Source organism: Mesoplodon bidens (genome assembly GCF_964165515.1).
Source record: "Mesoplodon bidens genome assembly, chromosome: 1".
NCBI lineage: Eukaryota > Metazoa > Chordata > Mammalia > Artiodactyla > Ziphiidae > Mesoplodon > Mesoplodon bidens.
The window spans coordinates 62,887,637-62,908,790 of NC_138176.1; the positions used below are offsets into that span (position 1 = coordinate 62,887,637).

General features: G+C 37.8%; 1 protein-coding gene across 7 annotated transcripts in view; it reads left to right on the top strand.

Annotated features, from left to right (window-relative positions):
- Window positions 1-21,154, top strand: part of LDB2 (LIM domain binding 2) — a 391,983-nt gene that overhangs the window by 297,991 nt on the left and 72,838 nt on the right. For all 7 annotated transcript variants that reach the window (XM_081236872.1, XM_081236873.1, XM_081236871.1 and 4 more), the window contains exons 3-4: window positions 13,877-14,049; window positions 20,862-20,984. In XM_081236872.1, the coding sequence (XP_081092998.1) occupies window positions 13,877-14,049; window positions 20,862-20,984 (296 nt within the window). The remainder of the gene's footprint in view (window positions 1-13,876; window positions 14,050-20,861; window positions 20,985-21,154) is intronic.

Genomic DNA, 21,154 nt, shown 5'->3' on the forward strand with positions numbered 1-21,154 from the left:
GTGAGGCTGGCCCTGTTCTCATCCTCACCTGGCAGTTGAGAAACCCAAGGTCAGGGTGATTAAGTAACTTGTCCAAGGTCACACAGTGGCAGAGCTGGGATTCAAGTTCAGGCCGGGTGGCTCCAGGTCCACGCTCTTGACCCCATGGCCCACTCCAGGGAAGAGATCAGGGCTAGTAAGGCCTGGGAGCAACAAGGCCAGGAGGGTCCCTGAGCCTTTTTGTCAGTTTTTAATAGTGACAGAGGAGAAAGAGGGGAGTGAGAGAGAAGCCAGAGTTGTGTGCATCAAGATGCAATGGACCTCCTCCAGCTCCTGTGGTCCAGGAGATGTCTGGAACCCTCATCTCCCAGTAAGATGGCACCTCTCCTCTTGGAGGTGATGGAGTGCAGACAGAGGCCAGAAGTGTCGTTTCATCCTGGGAGGTGAAGCCACAGTCCCCTCACTGCAAGAGGATGGGCAGCTTCAGGGAAAGAGCTATTGGATAATGGTAGAAAGTGAGGGTCTTTAGCTGTTTAACCCATGAGGGACATTAGCCCCATGCTGGTAACTGGGTACCAAGGCTCAGACCCATCCCAGAACCCACAGAATGCCCAGAAGCTGCCTTATCTTGCCTAAATCCTCTGATTTTTCTGAAAATCTGCCCACAGCATGTCAGATTCCAACAGCTGGCACCCACGTGGTTTTAACAGACCTGGGTAGGTGCAGTTGGGCTGTTAAGTCCTGCTGCCAGAGAGCCTATGCAACATTGAATTCACTGTCAGAATCTCTGTTCCTTTCTTTGTAGACACAATCTAAGGGTCAGAAGCACAGCCCCCAGTGGACTTCGGTGGAATGTGAAGCTGACCCTTTTACTGCTTCTCACTTCCAAGGATTTTTACTTCCCTGTAAAATAGCCCTGGAATGCTGACTTGACTTGCAGATGGTGTCTTTCTTCCTTTCTTCCTTCCTTTCTTCCTTCCTTTCTTTCTTCCTTCCTTCCTTTCTTTTTCTTTCTTTCTCCCTTCCCTTCCCTTCTAGCCCCTTCAAACTAAGTAGTCTCAGATGAGATGCTTTTTTACTTGTAAAACTCAAAATTAACTTTAATCCCCAAACGGATCTGTCAAAATGACTAGTCTCTGATCCTTAATTATCTGGACTAGAATATTCAGACATGAAAATTCCCTATATGGGACCCTAAAACCTTTTTTTCTTCTTCTTGTGGTTTTGGTTCTCCAGCCCTGAGTTTTGAAAGTGGTTTTACCTCTGTATTAGAAACCCATGTGTATACATAACCAGTTTGGGGTTGGCAGCCTGTCTAAATAGACATGTTAAGTCCACTTCCATCCATTTGCCAAATGTCTCTTAAGTAGCTATTTATGTCACGAATGTGCTGTGATACTGAGATGATTGAGAAATGTTCCCTGCCTTCAGGGAATCACAGTCACTGATGGAAAGACAATAAAATGAATGATTCCAATACTACAGTGTAAGCCATACAGTCTGTGCACACACAGTGTTATGGGAGCAATGACATGCATTAAATGCTTAGCAGAGTCAGTGAAGCACTTGGCATGCATGATGTTATTAATACCTGTTCACTGAATTCGTGACTATTCTATTCCCATTTGACAGATGAAGACAGTGGGGTGTAAAGAGCATAAATCGTTTGTTCAAGGTCACGAAGTGAATAAATGAACTTTCACTGCAGCATCCAATTTTAAAATCACTTTAAGAATACCAAGGAGATGAGAAAAACATAATTCAAAATGAGTCGTGTACCACAATGTTCATTGCAGCTCTCTTTACAATAGCCAGGACATTGAAGCAACCTAAGTGTCCATCAACAGATGAATGGATAAAGAAGATGTGGCACATATATACAATGGAATATTACTCAGCCATAAAAAGAAACAAAACTGAGTTATTTGTAGTGAGGTGGATGGACCTAGAGTCTGTCATACAGAGTGAAGTAAGTCGGAAAGAGAAAAACAAATATGCTAACACATATATGTGGAATCTAAAAAAAAAAAAGAATGGACTTGAAGACACAGGGAGGGGGAAGGGTAAGCTGGGACGAAGTGAGAGAGTGACATGGACATATATACACTACCAAATGTAAAATAGATAGCTAGTGGGAAGCAGCTGCATAGCACAGGGAGAGCAGCTTGGTGCTTTGTGACCACCTAGAGGGGTGGAATGGGGAGGGTGGGAGGAAGGCGTGGGAGGGAGGACATATAGGTATACATGTATATGTATAGCTGATTCACTTTGTTATAGAGCAGAAACTAACACACCATTGTAAAACAATTATACTCCAATAAAGTTAAAAAAAAAAAAAAAGGATACCAAGCAGAGAAGTGGAAAACTCGGAGGGAAAAAGGGATTCTCCACCACAGGATATGGTGCTTTAGCTAAAATTTGAGGATGCCTAAGACTTGGGATGAAACAGAAGAGGGAGGATACGATACCCCAGGCAAAGGATGCTGCGTGAGCAAAGGTTTTGAGGTGTGCTGAGCACGGAAGCACTAAGGGAGAGGGTGAGGTTAAAATGGAGCTGGGAGGATGGTGGGTACAGCCAGTTTATTGTTTTAATTCTACAAACCTTTCCTGCGACTTCAAAATCCACTTTAAAGGGTCATGTTTTATTAGCTTCTATTTTAGTGACCACTTAACACCTTACAGGGAACGTCTTGTATAATATCCAGCCCTGGGAGAGGGCCCAGTTTTATCCACGTTTGCCTCTGTCTCTGCAGAGAAGAAATCATCTCTTTTGCATCTCTTGGCATTGCTAAAGGTTGCTGAGTCCTGGTTTCGATTAAATTTGAAATCACACACATATGTCTGTTTCTCAGGCAACATTTCTTTAGCTCAGTTGAATTGTGCTGATATTAAAACACAAAATGGAATGACTTGTGGTGTCTCCATGGGTTTGAGTTTGAGAAGGCCCAATAAATCATACTGAAATAATTTCATAAGAATTCTTGATGTTTGGCACCTTTGAAAAATCAAGGAATGGAATTTTTTTGCTTCTCTAGTCTGGAGTAGTTTGTTTTTGTTTTTGTTTTTTCCTTTAGTCAAGTGAAGTGGTTTTGGGTAAAAAGATCCAGAAAATGGCAAACCATCTGAAAATGTCAGATGTGGATGGTTCACTTGGAGCGGTAACCCCATGAGCTGGAAGTCTGTAATTAATTACTTAATTTCATCATCTACATGTAGAGAAAGTTTTGCATACTTTAGGGCCGCCACTTTGTAAGGGACACACTTTGTGATCTATATGGCAAAAAATGCAAAAGTTAACACTGTTCATTGCTGGTGAAGTTGTGGGTAAAACATGTACTATCAGGGCAGGTGGGGGAGTAAATTGATCACAGCATGTGAAGGGTGATTACTGGTACTTAGTTAAATAAAATATACTTTTTTTCCCTTTTCAGTGTCTGTCCTTTTGGAAAAAGTTTAAAAACACTGTCTATGTCCCTCAACAAGGGAATGTTTAAATAATGAGTGAAACAGCTGTATTCTGGAATACAATCCAGTGATTAAAATCAAGCAATGCCTAATCAATTAGATGTCTTAGTCTTAGAACTCAAAGATGTATTATTGAGCGAAAAAAGACAAGTTCCATATAGATAGATTTATTATATAACTTTTATGTAAAACAAATAGAACAAAACAAAAAGCATGCACATAAAATGATATGTGTTATCTATGTGAACATATAAATGGAGATAAATGTATAATTTAAATATTTACAAGGCTACGTAACATACTGATAACAAAGGTGATCTGGGGAGGGATGAAGGCACTGACATTGGTGGGTACAGGGTTGTCAGGGAAACTTTAGACTCCTAATAATTGTATTAGTTAACCGTAGCTTCTTCAACAAATAAAACTCAATATCTCAAAGTCCAAATGGGTTTTCCCAGTATGTGGCAGCTCTCCTCCTGGTGGTAATCCAGGCTCCTCCCATCTCCTGGCTACTCCATCCATGGTGGGTGGGGGTCCACGGAATCCTCCGCTGGGTCTTCAATATCTGGCTGTTAGAGGTGGGGAAGAGCTTGCTGATTACATGTAGAATGATTTTACTCATCATTTCTGAAAGTTGAATATGTCTTGATGCCTACTTGGTGGGAAAAAAATGAAAACAGTGAGAACGTCCATTGGGTGGGCATTGGTTACAACTCCATCACAAGGCAGCACCCAACTGAAAGGCAGTTTAAGAAATGAGGTCTAGGGCTTCCCTGGTGGTGCAGTGGTTGAGAGTCCACCTGCCAATGTAGGGGACACGGGTTCGTGCCCCAATCCGGGAGGATCCTGTGTGCCACGGAGCGGCTGGGCCCGTGAGCCATGGCCTCTGAGCCTACGCATCCGGAGCCAGTGCTCCGCAACGGGAAAGGCTACAGCAGTGAGAGGCCCGCGTAACGTTAAAAAAAAAAAAAGAAAAAAAAAGAAAGAAATGAGGTCTACTCTATGCCTAGAAAAAGAAATCAGATCTAGTGAACAGTTAGTGAGTCTCTGCAACAGTACTGTATTAATTTTTTGCATGTGTATTACTTATGTAATTAAAAAATTAATAAAAATTAAATTCAGGCATAGAAATAAACAAAGATTGGTTGATTAAAAACAATAATCATTCTACTTTACCTCATCCTGGCCCCCAGTAGCTACGCAGCTTTCTTCTCTAGTCATCAGATTTTTCTGCTGTAAAATCAGGACGTGGAATATAATCATGAATAACCTTATTACATTTATTAAATGATTGTTAGTGTTTTGTATTATATTTTTCCCACATATGTTAAGTGTTATTCATAATCACTAATCAGGAGCTAATCAGTATCACCATGAGTTGAGTTCATTCCTACTCAAATCAGAGAAACATGCTAAACATACTCCTTTTTTAATAGTATTTCTGAAATATGGAACTAGCTAAGGTTGCATTTTGAGATTTTCAGAGACCCATTGGGATTAGAAAATGCTATGGGAGTCACTGGACTAAACCTGAGGTCTTCTCTGACTCTATCATTCTAATTTAGTAGCTAGACTAGTGCCTCATATAGAGCACTGCTTTCATGGGTATTTGTTAAAGAAATTAGTGAAATCATAAGTTGAATTTATGCAAAAATTTATTTTAAAATATATGTGTGCATGTGTGCACAAGAGGAAGGTTTATATCGAGTACAAAAATTATTCAATAATTGAAAATATGTTAATAGATAGCTTTCTAAAGGAACTTAGACAATCAACTCAATAGTAAGTGAGAAGGCATTTGATCAAACTAAACATCCATCAGGATTAAAAAGGACAAAATCATAAAAACAAGATGTAGAAAAAGAATTTGTTTTTCTTTCCGTAATAAGTAATATGATCAGATCTCAGATCAACATATAGTACTTCCCTTAATCCTAGAGGAAATTCTTTAAAAAATTAGGGAAAAAAAAAAAAAAGCCTACTACTTTCATTATTTAATTTTTTTTTCTCAAAGAGCTGTTCTAACTAGTGTAATAAGATGAGAAATTAATGGTATAAATATATTTGAAAGAAGGAAATACATAGATTTCTTCACCTAGAAAACTCAAAAAAATCTTCCAAAGAACTATTAAAATAGTAGGAGCATTCAAGTGTCAGTGTTCCAAATAGAAATATAATGAAAAAAATTATATTAACCATTCAGCATAACTAAAATATTCAAGCATTGTTAGCTATTTACCTATGGAAAGCTACAGAATGATTTTGAGGTAGAAATAAAGATTTAAACAAGTGGACAAACATTTCATGTTCCTGTACGGGAGGACTGGGTATTTTAAAGCTGTCAACCCTTTTTTAGCAAATTCAATTTAATTTAAACCAACCTCCTTCTAATTTTTCTTGCAGGGGAGGGATGGGGGGACTTGACAAAATTATCTTAAGGTTCATCTTTTTTGTGTGTGTGTGTGTGTGTGTGTGTTATGCGGGCCTCTCACTGTTGTGGCCTCTCCCGTTGTGGAGCACAGGCTCCGGACGTGCAGGCTCAGCAGCCATGGCTCACGGGCCTAGCCTCTCCACGGCATGTGGGATCTTCCTGGACCGGGGCACGAACCCATGTTCCCTGCATTGGCAGGCGGACTCTCAACCACTGCGCCACCAGGGAAGCCCCTTAAGGTTCATCTTGAAGAATAAACAGTATAATCATGAAAATGTTGTAATAAAAATAATAGTGAGGGCAGAAATAAATCTACCGGATATAAACTACATTATAAAGTTTGGATAACTAAAAGAATATTGTACTGTCATAAGGAAGGAATGAGAGAACGTTATGTAATGGAGTCGTTCATCCAGACAAGCTTTTCTAAGGTATAAATATTTAAGATCTGACGAAAGCAGCAGCCCAAATCATGGGAAACGCACATATGCTCCTTGACACATGCTGTCTGTCCCCTGAGCCAGGACTACTCTCTTCCCCCTGGTCCCCTGTGTCTGATTAATGTCTTTTCATCCTTTAGCTTAGGTCTTTCTCTGACACCTCACTCTCTCCCCATCAACCCTGCACCATGTCCATGAGGCATCAGTAACTAGAGCATGGACTTATTCTGAAAGTCAGTAAAGGATTTCAATTTCATACTTAGAGGGTACTGATTCATGGTAAGAGGTCCAGCCATGGCTGTGGACCTCACCTGCAGAATGCTATTATCAGTGCTTTGGATAAAGGGATAAAGAAACTGCCCATCATGAGAGGCACACAAGTGAGAAAAACACCCTGTGGTAGAGCTGAAAAAATCAGGATCCAAAATTATCTGATTATGCCAAGACACTGGTTGAATTAAATGAAAGGAAATGAAGTAAGGGTTACAAGTAAGTTCCTGGAACTTGGAACATGTAAATCCATTCATGAACTGCACCCATTCATTCAGCAAATATGTACGGGTCCTAAATGTGTGTCAGGCAATGGATAAACAGTGGAAAACAAGAACAAACAATGACACACATCTCAATTGTCCTTAATTAATGAATTAATAGCTCTAACAATTGCTTGATCAGAAGCTCCCTAAGAGCGGGATGGGGTTTATCAAAGTCATCGTTGTTTCTCCAGCACATATGTGAGGTGGTGTGGAAGAAGTCTTTTGGTAGAAAATGGAAGAAAAATGCCTATTAGATTTTTCGGAGGATCAAAAATTTTTGTGGTGTTTTGGAACCATGTTGACAGATGGATGACACATTTAAAAACAGTACCTTCATCAGATCATGATACATTTAAAAACAGAGTAGGTCCATCTGATCACATCACTGGCTGAAGCCTTCCAGTGCTATCTCATTGCACTAAGATTGACATGTCAGACCTATGCCGTGGCCGAGAAGGCTCCAGATAATCTGACGCCACCTCCTTCTCTGAGCTCATCTGTCACCTCACTCTCCTTGCCTGTGGTCCTTCCACACTGCCTGCTTTCTGATACCAGGACACGCCAAGCCCCTTCAATTCTAGCTTATTCCTCTCTTAAGGCCTTTGTCCTTGCTGGTCCCTGGGCCTGGACCTTTCCACTGCCAGATGCTCACATGGCCCGTTCAGTCCAGACTCAGCTCCATCAACACCTCCCCTCTGCAGCCTTGCAGACCAGCCAGTCTAAACTAGACTACCTTCCTTCACTACCAGCTTTATTCTCTGTCTTCCCACTTGTCTGCCATTTATCTCCATCACCTAGAACAAAGCCAGGCCCGTAGTAGGTACTTAATAAACATATACTGAATGAAAGAATCTTTGAAAGAGCAAGAAAGAAGATACTTAAATCAGACTGCTTTGCTTGAGAAAAGAAGTAAAATGTATGTTAGAATGAAAATAATGTTAATTTATGGAAGTAAAATGAATTTGGCTTGTTTTCTCTTCATTGAGACAAAGAAATCTGCCTTGAACCTGTATCACCCCTATCAAAGTTCAAGCATGTCTTATTTCCATTGTTTTGACTATTTATAATGGTTATTTATAATAAATAAAAACATCAATATTGTTTATTTCACTACCAGGCGCATTTACATGCTAGCATAATGCGTTTACTAATTTCTGAATACAGGTAAGTCTAAAGTTGAATGAATCTTCATGTTTATTATGTAGTAGAATTTTTTATTTATTATACAGTGGTATTTCAGTAGTAGAATTTCCTTTTGGATTTCTGAGGTATTGCAGCTTTAGAACAACTGTATAAAACTAAAACTACTCAGACTTAGGCAACCAGTTTATCCACTATCTTGTTTATGAAAAATTGTTTAAAAATCAGAGTTACCACTTGTTTTATTATAATTGACTTTGCCTAATTAAAAGCACAAATGTGTTGTGTGGTTATATGGTTTTCTCTTTCCAATGAGGTGGAAAATCTATAGTTATATAATTGTCAAGAGTTAAGTGGTACTAATATATTGTTAGTTATAAGCATTCTTCTTATTCCCCATTTTAATTGGAGTCCTCAACCTCTTACATTTTTTTTGAAGTGAATTTTCTTTGAAAGATGAAATTACAGGCATTTAGAATATAAGTGATGGCCCCAAATCAAAGGTCTTAACATTGGACAGTGGTTTCTCAAAGGTCTTGGAGAACTTCAGAGTGCTTAAGATCTGAACATTAGAACTGCCGTTTGACAAAGGTATTTACCAAGAGCTTAGAGTCACATCTAATAAACTACCAGGGAGTTAGAGATTCTCCAGACAAGGAGCAATTGTTACATTGATTTCCCTAGAAGTATGTGAGTATGCTTGTTTCATCACAACCTCATCAGATTTATGTTTTAGTCTTTTTATTATTATTTTAATATGTATCGTACTTTGATTACTAGTTTGAACATTTTCCCATATGATCATTTCCTTCTTGCAATTTCTTTCATGTGAATTCCTTATAAACACCCTTAAGAGTTTAAGAAAAAGTTTCACAATTATTGATAGAGACAAAATGCTCCAAAAGGCAGATGCACAGTAGTTTATATCGTCTCAGTGATTAAGAGTTCCCAATGAATCCATTTGGTTTCTAAATGGGGGAAAAAATAAGCTAATATCTACAAGTATCCTGTAGATACCTTAATGTCTACAAGTAACACCTACAAGGAAAGATAGAAGCTAGATCCTGCCTCCATAGCACCATCAGCCCTATGCAAGACCTTCTGGGGAGCAGTGCCGGTGCTTGGGGACAAGACAGAACAACAAAGAAAAACTTCCCAAGGAACTGGAATTCAGAGCTCAACATCCAAATTAGCTAAGGATAAAGTGTTAGCTATTCCAGACTAATAATGTTTACCTACACAGTAGAGCATTATTTAAACATTCTTTATGCACATTTCAGGCTCCTGAATAATTTAATCTGTGATTTTCTTTTTCTGTTTCATAAACACATGGATAAATAACATTACCGTATTCCACTCACCTAATATCACAGAAAATCTTCCCATGCTCTCTTACTCGCCATACTTCCCTTTCCAATTTTTGGAGCATTGACCTAAATGTGTTAGAAAAATAGAATCAATTTAATAATCTATTAGAATCTTAATCTCTTTTCAAGTATATTTGAAAGATATGATCCCTTTCGTGGAGGCACAGTGTAGATTTATACATATCAATATTTAAATTATTTTTAGTTCCAAGGACTAAAGTATAAATGTAAAGCTTAGGTGCAGCTTATGAGTGTGACAGTATAAAACTTAAATAGATCTAGAATTGGTGTGGCTGATGAGTCAGGGGACCATGGGGTCTAAATCTGTAATGTTCACTGATTTAAAGTCATTTATATTAGGCTGTGCAGTGTGGTTGCACAATTTATTAAAAGGACATTTTAATCTTCTTGGTGCTTCCAAAATAATAAAATTGTATATCAAATTCAGGATTCAGAAGAAAATGGCAAAGAGTTCAAAATCATAAACCTATTTTTAACTTTAACTATTTTCATATTGCATTATAGATACTTAGATATGTTGTTATTAGAAATGAGGTATAAAGACAAGGACAAAAATCTATCTTTGTGTTTCCAGCACTTGCCAAAGAGCTTTACACCTACTCTGGGTTCAGTGAATGTTTATAGAAGAGATCAGTGAATGAGCTAGAGGGATTTCCTCAAGCACATGCAATTTTTTTTTTCTTTTTCTGGTTGTTTGTCCCATTCACTGTACATTATCTATATGTTGCACCGTGTGTGTGTGTGTGTGCTTGTGCGTGTGTGTGTGTGTTGTATTTTTGACTATACTCCCTTGCAGTACAGAAGCTCTTTAAAGATAATCTTTATGGTAGACAGAATAGTAGCCTCCCAGAGATGTCCAGCCCGAATCCCTGGTACCTATGAATATGTTACCTTACATGGCAAAAAGAACTTTGCAGATCCAATTAAATGAAGGACATTGAGATGGGAGATTATCTTGGATTATTTGGGTGAGCCCGGTACAATCACAAGGGTCCTTAAAAGCTGAAAAGGGAGGCAGAAGAGGAAGTGAAAGTGAAGCCATGAGGATTCCATCCACCATTGCTGACTGTGAAGATGGAGGAGGGGGTCACAGCAAAGGAGTAGAGACAGCCTGTAGGTGCTAGAAAAGCAAGAAAATTGAGCCTGTAGAGAAAAATGCAACCCTGCTGACACCTTGATTTTGGCCCAGCAAGACCCATGTCAGATTGTCAAACTATAAGCCAATTAAATGATAGATGATAGATAGATAGATGATAGATACATAGATACATAGATAGATACATAGATAGATGATAGGTAGATTTTAAGCCACTAAGTTTGTAGTAATTTGTTACAGCAACAATAAAATACTAATAGCCTCTGACAACACCTTTTTCTCATCACTTCCTCCTTATTTTATGTGTGTTCACGCATCCATTCCATGCTGGAACAGGACAACATTAATCAGCATTCTTCTGTTTGCAAATCACAGAAAGCTAACACACACTCAAGCAAAAAAAAGGAGGTGGGGTAGTATATCTCCCATAAGTGGGACCTCCAGGGGATTGAGTTGGCTTCACTCCCAGCTAAGACAAGGCCCAAATCAGTCCACAAAGATTCTTGGTCTCTCTGATCTGCTTTCCTCTATATGCAAGCTTCAGCATTTCTACAATTCACATGCTTTTAGTGGCAAAACTGCCCTCTTTCTTTCAGGAAAGGATTCTAATTTGCCCATCTCTGTAGCGTAGGAGGTTGAAAGTGTGCTATGGTTATCCATTGCTACACTTAAAAATGCCCCAAGACTTATTGGCTTAAAATACAAACATTTCTTTTATTTACTCATGATTCTGCAATTTGGGCAAAGTCTGTGGAAGGCAGCTCATTTCTGATCTGTGTGAAACCAGCTTGAGGCAGCTCATTTGGGGCTCAAGGATCTACTTCCAAAATGGCTTCACTTATGCAAGCTGGTGCTGGCTGTTGGCTGGATGCTCAGCTGGGGTTGTTGTCTGGAAAACACAGTTCCCCTTCATGTGGCTGTTCCACATGGCTAGGTTGGGCATCTCACAGGATGGCAGTTTTAGAATAGTTGGACTTTGTACATAGCAACGGGTTTTTCCCCCAAGCACAAAGTGGAAGCTTCTAGGCCTTCTTAAGTTTTGGCCCCAGTAGACACAAGGTCACTTGCACTACATTCTGTTAATTAAAGCAGATCACAGGGCCCAGTCCAGATTTGAAAAGAGGAGACTACATACACAAGATCATGAATTCCATTGTTGTGGTTGGTTGGGGCCATCAGAGTAGCAGTCTACCACAGTGGATAACAGAGCTTTTTGAGTGATGGTCCAAGTAAGACCATCCGTTTCCAAAAAAATGGTACAGGCAGTCCCACAAAGGAAACAGGACTGAAAACAAACCTCAGGTATCCATAACAATCATTTCCCTCAGTGCTAGAAAGTATTCCATGAAGCAAAGCTGAATTTCCCTCTACGTCTATTGACTATACAGCGTGTACATTTCCTGAAGTTGGAGACGTGATTAAAAATTTAAAGTTAAGGAATTAATGAAATTTTTTCCCATTTGACTTTTCTTAAACTATGAATGAAAATAATGATATCATAGAGCAAACACTACTAAAAAGAAATTAAGTTGTGCAGGATTCATGAATAAACTATAATGTAGGCTAGTCCAATGATGTTTGTTTGCAATAACCTTTTTAATGTGACAATTCCTTGGATATTGTAGTAAAATATTTTCACCCTACATCTATATTTTTATGGTTTGTGTTTATTTTCCACAGTATAGATCCCAAAATGTCAAATTACTAGAGCTGATTTATGGTAATTAGTTTTAAGTTAGAATATTTGAAATGCATTTAATTAATTTTAGCTGTTTAGCAAAGTACAATAAGGTTTTTCACATTAATGAAGTTTTCTTTATAATATATCAGCTATGCATATGTTTAAGGATATGATGGACTCAGATTACTCTTATTTGAATTTTATATTTAACAAGTAAACATGCACTATTGGGGATTAGACAGTGTTTAGAAAATGTATGTATAAGGATTATTTAGGATGAAATTGCCAAAGACCCTGGAATATTTAGCACACACTTGTTGATTGATTTCACTGCAGTAAATATGAAGCAATAACAACTATATAAATTATTCAGAGACTAGTCATCCACATCGGGATTCTTTAGAGATCCCTTCAGAAAACAGTTTGGCAGGGTATTCTTTTTATAGTTTTTTTTTTTTTTTTGAAAATCCATGTACAAAAGAGATATAGATCCATACAAAATGGATAAATACTGATGCTTTTAAAATGAAATTAAATATTTTTAGACATTCAAATGAAAATTGCATGGTTTTTCCTACTAAAGCTCTCTTTGGTAATTTATTTATCTTAAGTATTATTTTTGTCTTTCAGGAAGCCTTATATAGTGAACGTAAGAGATTTATTAAAAACCTTCAATCGCTTGAGAGTGCTTTAGTACTTTGCCTCAAAATCTGCACATAGGCAAAATTCCTGATATTATGAGTTGGGATTTTCAGTGTAAGAGGATTTAAAATCTCTGCTAAAGCAAGGGCTTGTTAGCTGTTTCTAAGCGTCATATATCAGAGGGACCCAGCTACTTACCAGTCGCTCAAACTAAAATGGGGCAGGACAGGACACGTGGAATGAAAGAGACCAATTTAGACCAAGTGGAAGGTATCAAGTTCTCTGAAAATGGCCCTTTTATTCTAGAAAGATATTTTATTCAACTCCAGAAGCGGAGAGAGTAATCAGCACTTACATAGGTATGGATCTCTGTACATACAGATACGGATCACTTTTTAAAGATTTCCCTTCATTAAAGCAATTTGAGACATAGTGTTAGAAAGTGTTTTAGTGGTTGGGTGTTTGCAGATTTGAAGTTAGAGACCCCAGTTATCTACTTATAAATCATGTGACTTTGAAACATTCCTAAAAACTTTTTCTTTTGTAATAACCTTTTTGGGTCTCAGTCCCCGATTCTCTTGAGGTTGTGCTAAAGATCCAATGAGTGAAGGCCAAAATACTTCACATACCACAAAGCATTACATTATCAAAATTTATATCATTATGACTACTACTGCCAATAATAAAACATGATTGGGTAACTGGTCTGCAAACAATCCATTGAAAAATCCAGGTGAATTGGATATGTTTTATTTTTTGAAAATATTTTAACTCAGAGAATACACATGAGGTCCAAAGTAGTCAGTACATTTGCCCCCCTTATATTTAAAGTATTAACTCTTACATTACTGACTTTTGATGGACACCAAATCTAGAAAGATGACTGTATAAATTTTTCCTGAATATTAGGGATTTTATTTTATTAACTGTAACCCAGAAGGAACATGGTGGCTAATAAAGAGAAATTTGCCTCCTGGTACAATTTGTATCCAGTTGGAAGTCTGGCAATGGTGTGGGGCATATGAGACCACCTGGATATTTTTGTTAATGGTTTATTTCTCTGTTGTTTCTCTCCCAGCTATCGGCAGGACCCTCATCCCCCGTTACTTTAGCACTGTGTTTGAAGGAGGAGTGACTGACCTGTATTACATTCTCAAACACTCAAAAGAATCCTACCACAACTCATCCATCACGGTGGACTGCGACCAGTGTGCAATGGTCACCCAGCACGGGAAGCCCATGTTTACCAAGGTACAGGGCGGGCTCGGCAACAAGCCTTGTTCTTCTTTGGGTGCTTTGAAGCATAGTAATTATGGTTGTCTTCTGGAACTTTAACCTGACTTCTCACATCTCAGACGCTTTCAGCACTGTGAGGTCATCTTTTTTGTTTGTAACATGGCAAGACTCTATGGCGAACCCTGTTCTAAGGTGTGTGCATGTGATACAGATCCCAAGGAGTCAAACATGATAGACCCTCAAGACTAAGAGAAGAGAGCTTTGGCTGCCTATCAAACTTAGGCTGCTAAATTAGAACTTTGGTGTTTTTTAAAAATTGAGATATAATTGACATTTAACAGCATATTAGTTTTAAGTAGACAAAATAATGATTCGATATATGTATATATTGTGAGATGATTAATACAATAAGTTTAGTTAACATCCATCACTACACATAGTTACAATTCTTGTGATGAAGACTTTTAAGATCCACTCTCTTAGTATCTTTCAAATATATAATACTTGAAAGATACTAGGTATTGTTCACTATAGTCCATGATGTTGTATATTACATAGAATTTTGGTTTTTATACAAAGGGTCTTCTACAACTAAAAGAACACTCTCCTATTACTGTGCGGTCAGTACTTGTGTTTTGTTACTAAAATTAGACAATTTTTAAAGCTAAATTCAAATATTAACAAGCAGGGGAAAAAAATCAACAAACCACAACTCAACTAGCCATAATCTTTAAGGAACACAAAAACATAAAAATGTAAATGGAACACTATAGACAATCCCTTTATATCTTCTCCCGAGGAGAAAAATTAGTAAGAATAAATATTTAGTTAAAGAATCTGGCAAACAGAAGTTTATTGTAATGAACACTAGTTTATTGCATTTTGACTAAGATTCAATGTGAAACTAATTTGTAATATCAACGATAGCAGCTATCTCTTTTAGTTGAAACAAATGACAACCCTCTCTTTATAGTTAAGAGAAGTTGAATTATCAGGGTTAATTGCAGAAGCCCAATTATAAAACTGAAGATGTGTTTGTTACTTATGCACCATTTTGCGGAAAGAGTAGCTATAAAATGTTTATTATTTAAAGTATTCTTTGATCTCGGTGTGAGTTAACCTTTCCAGTGCCCACAAGGGAGTAAAAAACCAAAGGAAATGCTTATAAAATGCTTATAAGCAAAGGAGACACTTATAAAATGCAAAAGCAAATCACTAAATGCCATTGTTTTTATGGTACCTTGATTTTTGTCAATAGACATTTTAAATGTGGAAGAGGAGATGGGTTTTTCCCTTTCTTCCTTTTTAGCAGTTGAGCAGAGAGGAAAGTTCCCACTGCATGTGAAAGTCCATGCTGGAAAGAACGTTTTGCTCTGTGGAAAGGAATGATCACCTAGATGATGGTTTACTCTGTCTGTGGCTCACCTATTTTCAGAGATACAAAACATTTAGGTATCACCTTGTGGATACCTGAGCCATTTGTAGCATGACAAAGCCTGAGCACTGCAGAGAAAGCCTTTTTTCTGTTGCTTCATTATCGTTTGTGTAGGCTTATTGTTACTTTTAGGTCATTCAAGAAAAACACACCAATTCCTTATGCTTTCAGGGAAAAAAGAAATCCGTGATATGTAAATAAAACTTTCCCATAATGAAGGAGCTACTTCCAAAGCCTGTAGCCTCTGAAAATAAAAATGCATGTTGAAATAGCGCTTTCATCTATTTCCTCAATTTCTTTCTTTCTCAGACCAAAACTTTTTCAGAAATGAGCACCGTCAGTTGTTCCGAAGATATAGTGCTGTACATTCTGGACTGGTTTTAAATCAAAAAGAATCCAGTTCTTTCGATGACCTGATAAGGTGCTTTTTTCATTCAAATTAAGAAACTAAGGTTTTCCTCTGTTGCATTCTCCCCTATCCTGGAGCACTCCCCTCTCAGATGGTACTCACCTCCCAGATGGGACAATCTCCTGAACTCAGCTCTCTTGGTCTCAAGATTTAATTATTTAGATCACCCATCTGACTCTACTCCACAGCAATACATTTGCCAACTCTTGTAGTGAATATTTCTATACTGTGGTGAAAAATATCCCTTTCTGGGAAATGTAGCTTAGCTGTGTGGACTTCGTCCAGATGCTAATTATGCACATTTATTTTTAGAAAATTCCAAAGCATTCATTTTTTCTCTCTCTCTTTTTTTTTTTTTTTTGCTCCTTGGTGATTATTATACTACCCAAAGAATCTTCCAATTTTTCTTTTGTTCTTATATTAATTAAAAATAAGTCATCTTTATATAGTAAAATAATACGGCTATTTAGTAGAAAACAGGGGGCTAATGACATTTCAGTATCACAAAGTAAGATAGTTTGGAATTTTTTAAAGGGGAGCCAGCTATTAGTACATGGCATCACTTAGCACATTATGTGAAGCACTATCACATTGTTCTAATTTAGAATATCAATAAACTCTAATTCTCCAAATAACATTTGACCCAGCATTTCTTAGTTGCTTTTATGAAAATGTGGTCAACTGGTGAATCAAAAATCAGCCACAGTCCTAATCAACAGTAATATTTAATATTCCTCAGGACCATAGTGCATGTTTTGCAATTTCCTGATCCTAGGAACATTATAGATTATGGATAAATATGTAATTAGAGTTTTTAAACACACATTATGAAGCCTTTCTTTTCTGTATTCAATTTCAAATCAAACTGGAAATGAGGCTTAATAATCAGAAGAGCAGTCACCAAGGTTTTCAGAGTCAAAGACCCCTTGAATAGTGTTTGAGGGTGTGAATTCTGGCAGATAATGAAAGAACTCCTCTCTGGGGTACATGTTGGGTTATTTTGGGGGCTCACAATCTGGAACCATAATTACAGCCTTTACTGGACACCTTATCACTTCTGTAAACATAGGTTTATGTTTTTTTCTGATCTCAATTATTTATTATGAAATTATTTACTACTGCAGAAAAGTACCATGGAAATACCAACCAGTTTTCCAATATGAATCCTCATTCATGTCTTTGACAGTTAGTTCATCATTCTTACCTTAGCCTGTACACCATGTTACCATGTTATACTCCAGGATTTATACATTTACTCTCTTATCCTGACTCTAACAAAATTACTATAATATCAATGATTGTATTGCTCTAATAAATGTATATATATATATGTATTGACATATGCATTTACATATGCAGCATATCGAAGTAAAACACAATGAGCTTTTTGCAACGGTTAATCTAAAAGCACTAGTCCATGCATGCTGTTCAAAGCATAAGGGCCAAGAAAATTAAATGAACATCCCCACCTAAAAAGTACATTGTATTTCATAAAAGCTACATGAGAATCATTTTGTTATACAACTACATGGTCAGTATTGCTTTACAATTAGTCAAAGAAAGAAAAGGGTTAAAAAGCTACCGGTTAGTTTGAGAAATGTTCTTTTTTAGTTCTCTTGTTCCTGGCCTAGTCTCAAGCTAGCACGTGATCCGCTGAACGCCTGCCAGCCTCTTTCTTGTTGATCCTCCAGAGACCATCTGTGCTGGGGGCATTGATTAGAGTGTGTCTGCTGGGATTACATCTTTTCTGTTGCCATGCCAACTAATCAGCTGATTTTGGTTACCACAGAAACAAAATGTCAGAGCTCACAGTACGGTAACATGAATTCAGCACAACAGAAAATGTTTTCTTAATTGGGGACCCTTTTGATTTTGGATTCCAAGTGAAAGGCAGCTTTTTTTAAAAAAGGCCAACTTTAGATAAAAACTACATTAATTGTATTGATTACAAGGAATGCACAGAATTTTTCTGAAAAGAGAAAATATTAATTCGCCTTCATAAGTTATGCCCATTTTTTTTTTTACAATTTCCAAACAAGGAATATATACACTTTTTTTTTCTTAAGTGCCTCTATTCCATTTGCTGGTTGTTGCATATAAAATAAATCACAAAGCCTTCAGTTTCCTTTAACCTCCATGATGGGGGCAGGGGTTGGAGAGACCGCATAGGGCTTGGGTGGAGGCTGTGGGTAGAAGTACTTGGGGAAGATTAGCAGTGACCAAATTCTCTTCCATCTTTTCGTTCAAGGAAGTCAGTCATTTAATTTCCCTTAAAGAAAACACCCAACACAATCAACTTAGATTCAATTCTCAGGATTCCTCTTTTGCACATCCTATGCCTTGGATAAAGATGATTCCTTGGTTTTGGCTGAGAAAGGAGGGGTCCAAGGCTGTTGAGATGTTCCCTTTTGTAGGCCCATAGCAGTTTGGCTGCATGAAGAGTCCTCAGCTGGTTTGCTATGTCACAGTAAACAAAAAACACAGTTTAACTTGACCTTAGAGCTGCTCCAATTGAGTAATTCATCAGACGAACTTCATCCAGGCCTTCCCTTTATGAAATTCTATTCCAGTAGAAGTAAACCAAAACCACTCTCTGCCTTGGGTTTATGGTTCATAAACACAAAACAAACAGATTAGATAATAAAAAAGGATGACATTTAACTGGGCTAATATTTGTTTAAACAGCCAATAATCCTCCCTCTTTAAAAGAAAAGGATTGTAGCATCCAAATATCCCTTCCCTGTCCTGTATTGTCAATATATTTCTCTGTCAATGTCTGGCTGCAGTTACCTCCCCTTTGTGAAAGCCTCCACTGCAGGTGGCTTCTGTCATGTTAACACTCCAGGGGGAATTGCGTGTCTTAATCTCCATGCAACTCTTTTGAAAACCTTGTTAAATTAATTCTGATGCTGATGAGGCTCTAGAGGAGTGAGGTGGGGATGCTGAAGTCTTCCCCAGTTTCACTGTGCTTGACTCTCATGGCAAAGTTGCCAAAAATGAGGCTCTGAAGACCACTCAGCCAAGGAGTTTTGGGGCAAAGAGCCCAATGCCTGAAATTACCCACAGATTCTTCTAATTAGCTCTGAGTTAGAGGTCTTCACCCAGATTATCAATAATTATCTGTCAGTCCTTCTGAGACCTTTGATAAGATGAAGATGGCAGACGTTATTAGCATCTTTCTTAAGTGGTGCCCTATCAACACGTTACTAATTCTCCTGCACTGGTATTTCAATGTTTAAAGAAAATATTACCTTAAATTAGAGAGAATAGAAATCACCTAACCCAGTGCCTAGGACATAGTTGGAACTCAATAAATGGTGGCTTTTTGTATTAAATTCCCAAAGAAGGAAGTGATTATTAATATTTCATAAAAGGTTGATATAAATTGCTAATTATCTTCATGGACTATAGTTTTAGAAATGATCATTTTCCCTATTCAGTTGATTGCTTTTTTTTCTTTAATGTGTAGTGCAGTGATTTCCAAAGTTTTGTTCTTTTCTCAGTCTAAGAAATCTTTCTTCGAAAAGGCTTGATCAGAAGTCCAATATTTAAAACAGATAAAACTGAAGCTGTTCTGGTTGAGTCTAGAAAGTGAGTGGGAATCTCAGCATCCAGGTGGAGGCTAAACTTTTCCCAGCAAAGCCCCTGAGACACTGCTCAAAAACCCACCAGGTCTCAGATAAGACATTACAACAACCCCTGGTCTAGGGTTTTGTGTTCTTTGATTACATGTCTTTCATCTTTAAACTATCATTTACTGGCAGGTACAATACTAGGCAATCTATATACACAATTTCATTTAATATACTTTCCCAACAGTCCTACCTAAGGATATTATTATCCTCATTTTACAGATGAGGAAACTGAAACTTAAGGAATTTATTTGTTTTTCCCAAAGTTGCAAAATAAGTGGAAAATGGACTCTGGATTTGGATTTAGGACTTTCTGATGCCAAAGCCTCCATCCATTATTTTCTACTGCTTCTCTAAGGCAAACATGGACTGAATAATGAGCTGTAATTGTTTAATTACAACTGAACCAATATTATGCCTCCACTTCCTATCTTATATAGTTGAGATAGAATGAGTGCCATGAGACTACCCAGCATTTTCTTTCATTTCAAAGTCATTAACAGTGAAAAGAAAGGTAAATAAAATAAGAACTACATGCCAAAAATCATCTGACTTTCAAAAGAAGATAAAAATGCTACCCTGTCACTGATCACTCTATCAAGGAGATTCTGAGCCTCAGAAACTCTGTCTCATTAATAATATATATTTTTCTTAAATTAATTTGGCTCCCCCAAAGCCTGGCCCTTTATGCAAGCAGAATTTGTCATGGCTGATAGGATGTGATTCAAGGAATATATTCTAAATGTGCCTCTATTTTCCACGTGTCACTAACTAATACCCACAGCCTTGGGTTAAGCGTTGCCCTCTGGCATTTCTCTTTGGAAATGAAAACTTCCTCTGGTTGGGCAACCTTGTAGTAACTCATACGTAAGCAGGAATACTTTTATTAGATACTTTCTCCCAGAGTAGCATAACCAAGATTAGAACAGAGTTCAAACTCCTATGGTAGAAGCATAATGAAAGTGGAGAAAAAAGGAGGTGAAAGAGTACCAATTTTGTGGGGGACACACTATGTTCCAGGAGTTTTTGACATATCATTGCTATAAGATGGGTTTTGTCTGTATATTTACAAATGAAGAAATGGGGGCTCCTGGAGTTTCAGTAGTAACTAGTCGAGTTACCATTAGCTCATGGCTAGTGAGCAGCTGTGCTGTCTTTTGACCCCACTGATTCCAGATCTTACACCTATCTTCGTTCTCCTTGGATACATCACCTGTGTCACATTTTTGTCAAGATCCAGCACCGCCCAAGGGGAGTCAGGGAGACCACGCTGAGTGGCAGACCTGTGAGTTACAAAAATGTGGTGATCACAAAGTACCTAATCACTGAGTCCATTGTTTGTTGCTTCCAGGTGTGTACAGAAGGCAGACTGATCTTGGAGTTCACCTTTGATGATCTCATGAGAATAAAAACATGGCACTTTACCATTAGACAATACAGAGAGTTAGTCCCAAGAAGCATTCTTGCCATGCATGTAAGTAACTTAATTTCTATTTTACTACCTTCCTTTCATCCCCTCATTTTACTCAAAAAGGAGAAGCCCCACTTTCTCACCATGCAAGAACTCCCAGTGTCTGCACACTTTAGGTAATTAACTCTAAATTATGAATTTTCCCCCAACCATTTTCATCCACACGCCCCTTT